Consider the following 9,944-nt stretch of genomic DNA (forward strand, 5'->3'; position numbering starts at 1 on the left):
ATAGGGTGACGGGGGATCACCCCGGGTATATGATTGGTAAGGGCATTCAGCTATTGGTTGGCTTCTAGAACAACTCTGGGTACGCTCGAGGACGAGCGATGGTTTAAGTTGGGGAGGATGTGACGACCCGACCCGTCGTCTCATGAGTTACCGCTCCGTTTCCCCCATTTTATGCATCTTCATGTTTCATTATCAGTATTTGGTGTGTCATAGTTGATTTGGATTGGTTTTGGTAGAAGATGAGACACTTAGTCTCTTTTAAGAAGGCTTAAGTTGGAAAAGTCAACCGGGCGTTGACTTAGGAGTTAGAGGGCTCGGATGTGATTTCTGGTGTTTCGGTTAGCTTCGGGAGATGGTTTGTGACTTAGGAGTTTGATCGGAATTGATTTCGGAGGTCCGGTGTAGAATTAGGCTTGAATTGGCGAAGTTAGTATTTTGGCGAATTCCGGTTGATGGGTGAGATTTTGATCCGAGGGTCGGAATGGAATTCCGAGAGTTGCTGTAGCTTCGTTAGGTGATTTTGGATATGTGTGCAAAATTTCAGGTCATTCGGACGTCGTTTGGTAGGGTTTTTGATCGAATGCGTGTTTCGGAAGTTTTTAAAGAATTTAGGCTTGGGTTTGATGTAATTTGATGGTTTTAGCGTTGTTTGACGTGTTTTGATGATTGGAACAAGTTTGAATGATGTTTTAGGATGTATTGGTACTTTTGGTTGAGGTCCCGGGGGCCTCGGGGTGAGTTCGGATGGTTAATCGGAGAGTTTTGGAATTTGCATATTGCTGAAGCCTGCTGCAGCTGGTATATTCGCTTCTGCGAGTCTTGGACCGCAGAAGCGGACACGCTTAAGCGATGGATTTACCGCATAAGCGGTGAAGAGGCTGGGCGCTGGTTCCGCAGAAGCGATAGTGTAGCCGCAGAAGCGGAATCGCTTATGCGATGTTGTGACCGCAGAAGCGGTTTGGTTCGAGAATGGAACTTCCGCAGAAGCGGAATAAAGGACGCGGAAGCGGTCCCGCATAAGCGGAAAGGGGACCGGAAAAGCGAAAGTGCTGGGCTGAATTATAAATATTTCCTCCGCGAGCTTGGGATATTTTTCACCATTGTTGAACATCTTGAGAGTTTTTTGGGGAGCAATTGAAGAGGGTTTCGACTGGAGTTTATTGGAGGTAAGATTTTTGAGTTAAAAACATGATTATTATGTGAAATTAACCTAGAAATTCATGGAATTAAGCCTAAAATTGATGAACTAGGGCTTGGAATTTTGAGATTTAAATTTGGGATTTGAGGGAGCATTTGATCTCGGATTTTGGTAAATTTTATACGTATAGACTCGTGGCGAGGTGAGGAACCCATTGATGTTAACTTTCTGATTTTTCGAGAAGTGGGCTCGGGGCTCGGGGCTCGGGGCTCGGGTTTTGCTAGATTCGAGATTTTTGCTATTCTTCGATTGTTTTCGATTGGGTATTGTTCCCTTAGCATATTGTAATGCATTCGCTCTGATTTTGGTTAGATTCGACGCGCGTGGAGGCCGATTTCGGGGCAAAGGCGCCGCAGGCTTGAGGTTTAGCCGGTTCGAGGTGAGTAATACTTGTAAATGATATCCTGAGGGTTTGAAACCCTGGATCTGCACATCATAGTGCTGTATTGAGGTGACTTGCACGCCGGATAGCGAGCGTGGGGTAGAGCACCGTTGGGGATTGTGACTGGGTCCGTCCCGATTGATGAAATTACTACGTATGTGACTGAAACTACTTGTTATCATCATGATTTGGGCTGATTGCCATGTTTTGGGCTTCGTGCCGATTATTTGAATCCTTCAGGGATTGATATCACTATTTTGCATTACTTTGCAAGTTATTTGATCTCGGTCCAGGGTTTTAATACTGTTTTGCCAATTCAGCCATTTTTCATGATTTGGAAACTTAAATGATATTTTACTGACGTTTTGAACTGAGAACTGCTATTTTATTATTGCCCAAGGGGCTTATGTGCATTTCTGGACTGAGCATGGATAGGGTTGCGCGCCGCAGCAGTGTTATAGTGATTTCTGGATATATGGATGGCTCGGGCTGCACGCCGCAGCGGTGTTATATTGATATTGCGCTTTGGTTGTAGGAGCCCCTCCGGAGTCTGAACCCCCACAGTGAGCGCGGGTACCCAAATGGATCGGGCTGCACGCCGCAGCGGTCATGTGCATTGCATTGCATTCATGCATTGTTTCCTATTTGTACTACGTGGCATGACATTCAGCACTCTCATATCATTGGCATCCATGCTGTTCTTGCACTGCGTACCAGATACCCTGGTGTTATTTGTTAATAGAGTGTTGTGCCCGAGGGGCTAACTTATGTGCGGACTTGCACTATTCGATAACGCATTCATATGCTTGACTGTTGGAAAAGGATATTTTCAAAAGAGGTTTTGAAACTGAGCCAGATATTTTCTAAAGGATTTTTCACGGTCTTACTGTTTTCTAAAAAGGGTTGTACTGTCCTATATAGCATGATGGAGTGCTCTTACGTGATTTCTTGCCTCTCAGCTATTATTTACTCTTATTACCACTGAGTTAGAAGTACTCACTTTACTCCCTACACCTCGCGTGCAGTTGCAGGTATTGTTCACCCGGTAGCGGGTGATTAGCGGACTGAAGGTAATACTAATGTAGCTGAGCAAGGTGACCGCCAGCGTTCGCGGCACCGGACTTCATCTTTGGGATTCCAGATTTCATTTTATATATATATGACCCTGTAGTTGTGTTCCTACTTCTTAGATGCTCGTGACTTGTGACACCCCGGTCGGGTTATGTGGGGTTGAAAATACTGATTATTATGGTCGTTAAGTTGTATTATTCTATTCACTTATGTTTAGTAGCTATTAAAGAAATGATTTGGGTAAGTTGGATGGCCTTGTCTTCACGAGAGGCGCCATCACGACCGGGTATGGGAATTGGGTCGTGACATATAAGGACCTTAGAAGAGTTTAGTAGAGAATCAGAATTGCCTAAAGAAATAGAGATTGAAACAAAGATTTCAAGATTCAGTTGAGCAACAGAGGAAACAAATTTAGAAACTCGAAATAGTTAGGGTTTCTGAAATCAAACAATTTCCAAGATGAAGGACAAGCATACCACATAGCTAATGGTCTCAAAACTCGGATGTACCCCCAAATTCTAGGGTTTTTATCATCAATCGAGTGCGGAGATGAGAGGACAAGTAATCAAGGAAAAAGATACTAATCGAAACAGGTTCAGGGGTCTCAGAAAAGAACTGAGACCTTTAACATGCTTTTTCAGTAGCAGGAACTCATGAGAAGCATAGTAAAAGAACAACATGCGAAACACAGTAGAAGAACTCAAAGAAACATAGTAGAAGGAACTAATAAGAACACAGTAGGAGAAATTAATAAGGGCACAGTAGGAGAAACATATAAAGAAGCATAGTAGAAGAAACAAGAGTACGGTAGAAGAAACATAATAAGAAACATAGTAGAAGAAGCACACAAGAGAAAAAGAAAATCAGAGAAACATCTAAATAACTCAAAAACCCTAGATCGGAAAAATAAAGGTTTTGAAAGCATAGTTTTGAAAGAAATATCAAGAAGTCGTTTATAAGTTTTAGGGAAAACACGGATCTAGATCAGATCTAAATAACTCAGAAGAACCTCAAAAACTACGGTTTCAGAGGAACCCAAATGGTGAGAAAGGCTTGGATAGTCGTTGATCTAAGCAGGAGGAGTAGAGGTCATGCTCGAAACAGACATGGCTTGCCGGAGCAAGGCCGGAGATGCCATAAAACTTGAATCAAGCAATGTCTGGATGAAGCTTCTTCGTGGTCAAGCCATGAAACTTCAGCAACCAAGCGTACAGGAACCATAGAAGGCTGGTAGGTGGTGAGACCACCATAGATTCAGGCCAGGAGGTGGCCGGAGAAGGCGAGTGAAGCTCATCGGAGCGGAGGGGAAAGGGGAAGGTTCTAGAGAGAACCAGAGATAGAGAGATAGAGATGAGAGTCGGTTGAGTGAGGAATGAGAGGGGTTTGGGGGGTCGTTTGTTTAATTTGGTAAGAAAGGATCTGGACCGTTGATCAAAATTGATCAACGGCCAAGATTTAATCGGATTGGGTCGGGTAGATTTAGTGATTGGGCTTGGGTCTTTAGGCTGGTTTAATTAGGGGATATGGGCTGGTTTAATTAGGCTAGATTAGAAAGCCAAATCTGGCTATAAGTTAAATAGCCCTTTTTCCCATTTAATTTATAGAAAATAGTAAATAAATTTCTGAAAACAAATTGAAAGCACTAAAATTATTTATAATATATAATTATCAATTTAAAAATATGAAATCCCATTTTATAAACATGAGACGAATTTAAACCTAAAAATGGCTAATATTGCAATTATGCAATTTTATCCTTAAAAATACTAAATAAATTTGCAAAAAATATGTAAAAACAATATCTTAGTTATATTTTAGTATAACATGAGAATCAAATAATGAATCACCAAAAAATGATAATTTTGGAGATAATTATTGATTTTTCTTGATAAAATAGGGCAGTAAATTGATTTAAAAATCTTCGAAAAATTAAGGAAAAATAATGAAACCTTGGGATATGCTTATATATGCATATATAGACCGTTTTGAAGGTATTTTGCATATTTAAGAAAGATACAGGGAAAAAATTGGGTATCAACAATATCTTGTATTTCCTTTAACCTCAGTAGGGCCCTGACCTTCCTCGTCACTACCCGACCGAGGCTAGGCTTGGCACTAACTGAGTACCGCTGTGGTGTACTCATGCCCTTCCTGCGCATGTTTTTCATGTGCAGATCCAGGTACTGCGACTCAGACTTACAACGCATGAGGCGAGGCGCTTGTAGAGACTCCGAGGTATATCTGCCGCGTCCGTAGACCGAAGAGTCCCTTTCTACTCTTGCTTTAAGTATTAGCCCTTCTGTATTTCCTTTCTTGTTAGATATTCTGGAGTTAGATACTATTAGACATTCAAAAGCTTGTGATCATGAGATTCTGGATTTTGGAAAATGTTATTAGTTTCGAGAGTTTATATTGTGTATGCCGAGCGGCATTTCAAACACTGTTTTATTTTACTATTTCGGTTTTTCAGTTATTTCTTCCGCAAATGTTGTTATTTTACGCATTGTTAGGCTTACCTAGTCATAGAGATTAGGTGCCGTCACGATGGTTCACGGAGGGCGAACCGGGATCGTGACAACAATAATGAGGTCTAACGGTTGCGCAATTTTATTCCTATAAATCAGCTAAATGCAGTAACTTCACATTAATTACCTTTCAGCATTTTTAGGACTACAACTAAAACTAAGCAACGAAACATGGGAAGGATTGAGAGATCCATTAATTAATTGATTATATTTCTGTCAGGAATGTAGTTAATTAGCTGCCAGTTTTGTTAATTGCTTATTCCTGCTAAGATTCTGAATTTTTTTCTTAAATATTGACTAATCATGTTTTTTCCCCAATTAAATAATGCTAACAAAAATCCAAACTAAAATTAAATCAATACTAATGCTAACAAAAGACATTCAATTCAATAGTCAATATTACGAACGGGAATGTATTGAATATCTATTTTTTATTTTGCAATAATTTAGGTAAAAATGCATAACCTATTTTTATCTTTTCTTTAGCGTTTAATCATGTAATTAATACTCCTTTATTAGTCTACTTACTTTAGCATGACTTAGTGCTTTTAGATTATGTTTATTTTTATTATGGTTTTTTAATTAGCAATATTTATATTACATAATTTTATTGTTTTTATTATTGAATATCTTAGGATAATGCCATGACACATGTCATATTTTGTATTATTTTCTTGGAAGATACTTTATATAGTTATATCTTACTAGGATTAAAGAAATATTTTTAGCACAAGTTATATGTTTTGTTCTACGAAGATTTTACCAGAAAAAAACTCGAATAACCCGAAAACCCGAGAAAACTCGAGAAAAACCGAGATTAAAAAACCCGAGTTTTATTGGTTTGGTTTGGTCTTTAGATTTAATAACCCGACAAAATTGATTTGGTGTGGTAATCATAAAATCCGAACCAACCCGACCTATGTACACCCCTATTTTTACATAGCTGTACAAAATTAGAAACTTTATTACCAAAAAAATATCCATGTTTACTAAATTACCCAACCTATCCAAGCTTTGTCTAAAAAATATATACATTTATTTAAAGTAGAATCTTTTCTACAGTAGCCTTCCTTTTTAGATGCGGGAATCTGGGATCACTCCGGATTCTTCGGATATTTTACAGACGCAATCTTCACAATTTAATTAAGCCTGCCATTACACCTATTTTCTGTCATTACCATTGCACAATAAAGTTCAGTTCTCTGTTTTCTCTGTCTCCTCTCGTTTCAAAACCATAAGCAAAGGTTTAGAAAAATAATTGCAAACAATTATCCTGAATTGTATTGAATTCCGCGATATAATGTCAAATTTAGCTATTATGCTTCAGCTAAATAGTCATTGGGATAGCATTGGGAGACACAACGATTTTAATGTTGATGGAATTGTAGTGCGCGAGGATTCAAATTACAGTCAGTTGATTTCTGCAATTGCAGAGCATCTAATGATCGATACCTTCGAAAAAATCATCGAAATCAAATACATTGTCAATGAACATTGTCCTCCAACGGAAATTAGGAACGATATGGGAGTTCGAGTATACATGGAAACGAAAAAGGAAAACAAAAGCTTTGAAATGTATCCGCTGTATATAACAGTGCGTGATTTCCATTTGGATTGCAGTATGTCTAGTTCGAGCACAAATGCAGGTTTGCTCTGTATTTTTAGTGGTGATGTTTTGTCAGTTCCATGTTTAACACAATTATTCTACACAATATCTACAATTATACTACAATAACAAATGTGGTTCAACTGCTATGACTATTGAAGTACTTAATTTCAATTGTTCTATAATTTTACTACAAATTAGCTACAATATATTTCCTGAATTGTATATACTTTTAATTGAGTACAGGTTCATCGGGAACAATGAAGTTGATTGATAGGCCGATCTCTCCAAAGATTGTGGAATATGAAAGTATCATCATAACAGAACATACTCCAAATGTTATTGAAGTAGGCCAAGTTTACAAGACAAGCAAACAATTGTCAATGCAATGAAGCACTATTCTGTCATGAATAAGTTCCAATTTAGGGTGAAGAGATCTAGCGCAAGAAGGTATGAACAGTTCAATTGTCAAATTCATATTTTTGTTTAATTTGTAGTATTTATGTTTTTTTGCCATGTACAGTTTGTACTTTCTTTGTATATAATTTATGCATAATTTGTAGTTTTCTTGTAAATAACTTGTTTAATATAAGATGTTTTTGCTTAATTATCCTATTATTTTGTAGATACATTTTTCATAATAATTTTTAAATTATTTTTATTATGTAGCTACTGCCTGATATGTGTTAGGGACAATTGTACATGGCACTTCAAGTCCACCAGCATAAACGAATCAGCATTGTTCAAGGTTCAAAAATTCTACAGCTTGCACACATGCTCTTTGATGGACAACACAAACATACAACGAAAACCTACTGCCATGGCAGTTGGCAGCATGGTGATGCAAAAATATGTGGATCCTAAGACAATATACGCACTAAAGGACATACAAACTGATATGTTGTTGGATCATGGTGTGAACTTAACATACATGCAAGCTTGGAGAGCAAAGGAAAAGGCTTTGGAATTTTTGAGAGGTCATCCTGCTGATTCCTACAGTCGCTTGCCAAGTTATTTGTATATTCTGGAGAAGACTTATTCGGGGACGGTAGTTAAATTGAAGAAGGCCGAAGATGATTGTTTCTTGTACGCATTTGTTGCGCTTAGTACTTCCATCAAGGGTTGGGAGTATTGTAGGCCAGTTGTAGTAGTTGATAGCACCTTCTTGAAGTCGGATATAGGGGAATAGTGTTAACAACTAGCGCAACGGATGCAGCAGGTATTGTAGATTAATTGTAGAAATATTAATGTAAATTTGTTTTCAGTATGTTATTTTTATACTATCAAGTTTTATTACAGAAATTGATTTTCTTTTTGCCACATGTGTGATTGGTAGCATATTACCAATGGCATACGCTGTTGTTGATTCAGAAAATGATGCAGCATGGAATTAGTTTTTTGAGCGATTCAAAGATGCGTATGGTGAAAAACAAAACATGTGTGTTGTTTCGGACCGGAAAGAGAGTATCTTGAAGGCAACATCTACTGTTTATACCAGCATTCCATATTATGCCTGCATGTGGCATATTTGGACAAATGTAAGCTCAAGGTTCAAGAAGGGTCATCTAAAGTTAAGCGAATTGTACTTTGCCACGGCATGATCATACACAATTGATGGACTCAATGAAAGAATGTCAAAGATTGAAGAGATCGACCCGCGTGTTAAAGCATACCTATACGATATTGGCTATCACAGATGGTCTCCGGTACATGCTACACTTAATGGAACGTGGACGATAACATCAAACATTGCAGAGTCATTGAATGCTGTAACAAAAGATGCAAGAGAGATGCCCGTAGTAGAACTATTAGAGTACATGAGGACTCTTCTTGAAAGTTGGAATAATGAAAAGTTATCGAAAGCAAAGGGTACATTCACGTACCTTGGGAAACAATATAACAAAGAGTTGGAGGACAACAGGACATTATAGCAGAAGATGAGAGTAAGCTATATCTAGTAACATCGATCAACGATTCTATAAAACTAAATATATACTGCTAATTGTAGATAACTTGTTGAAAAATTATAGTTATTTTGTACATGTTGCTGAAAATTTGTTGTGTGTTTGTAATGAAAATGTAGGTGAGGGCTTCCACAGAACACATCCATACAGTGATAGATGGTGTGAAGCGCTTTATTGTTTGCCTTCAAAATAAGAGATGTAGTTGTGGACAGTTCCAACTTGACGAACTTCCTTGTCCACATGCTTTGGCGGCCTTGAGGCACAGGGATGAGTCTTATGAAAACTATTGTTCTCCTTATAACACGAGGGAGAGTCTTTCGAAGACTTATGAAATAGCAGTAGACCCGCTGCCTGACGAAAGCAAATGGAATGTGCCACAACATGTAGCTGAAGAAGTTGTAAAGCCACCAACAGGGAAAAGACAACCAGGGAGACCTCAGAAACAAAGATACAAACCATATGATGAAGTAAAAGCAAAGATGTACAAGGTTTCATGTGAAAACTGCAGGCTAGAAGAGCATAACAAAAGATCTTGTAAGAATGCTCCCAAAACCAAATAAAAAGTGATAAAGTAACTAACATTTTTTGATAGATTGTGTTGAGGTGTTCTGGAGAATTATAGTTGAGTTGTAATTGTGTTGATAAATTGAATATAGACTGTCTCCTATAATATTTTCAACTCTTAGTGCAATTGGTTTGTAGTTGTTTTGTCCAACTACATTTCTTCAGCCAAACAGCCTTAGGGTGGATTCATCACAGCAACATTAAGAGAATGGGAACGACATTCCCAATTTTCGCAAACTCACATATAAGATCAGCAGGTGTTACAGCACTCTTAGACAGACTAATCAAATGAGGAACATCTGCAAATCCGAACCCTAGGGACATCAATATCTCCCCAGCCCACTGCCTTAATACATAATGACACTTCATTATTGTAGTTAAGTTGTAAAGAAATTATATGCTAAAAATAATGAAACAAAAGGTAACAACACAAAACAGAAGTAGTAGAATCAAGTACTAACAACTTTGAACCAAAAAAGGCTCTCCATAGTGTTTTCCATTCTAAGTAGCAGTTTCCTGGACAAAATAACAAAACAAAAGGTAAAAAAATGTAGCACAAGTCTACTACAAATAAGTTTCAACTGACTTGTTCTTAGTTAACAATTTGTCTATAACTTTACTACAAACCAGCTAC

At 38.0% G+C, this 9,944-nt stretch overlaps 1 protein-coding gene across 1 annotated transcript; it reads left to right on the forward strand.

The window, feature by feature from the left end:
* Positions 8,414-9,306, forward strand: LOC109236456. The gene is made up of 2 exons (XM_019402639.1): positions 8,414-8,578; positions 8,866-9,306. Exons 1-2 carry the CDS (start codon positions 8,414-8,416, stop codon positions 9,304-9,306), a joined length of 606 nt encoding a protein of 201 aa, XP_019258184.1.

Source organism: Nicotiana attenuata, chromosome 1 (assembly GCF_001879085.1).
Source record: "Nicotiana attenuata strain UT chromosome 1, NIATTr2, whole genome shotgun sequence".
Taxonomy (NCBI): Eukaryota; Viridiplantae; Streptophyta; class Magnoliopsida; order Solanales; family Solanaceae; genus Nicotiana; species Nicotiana attenuata.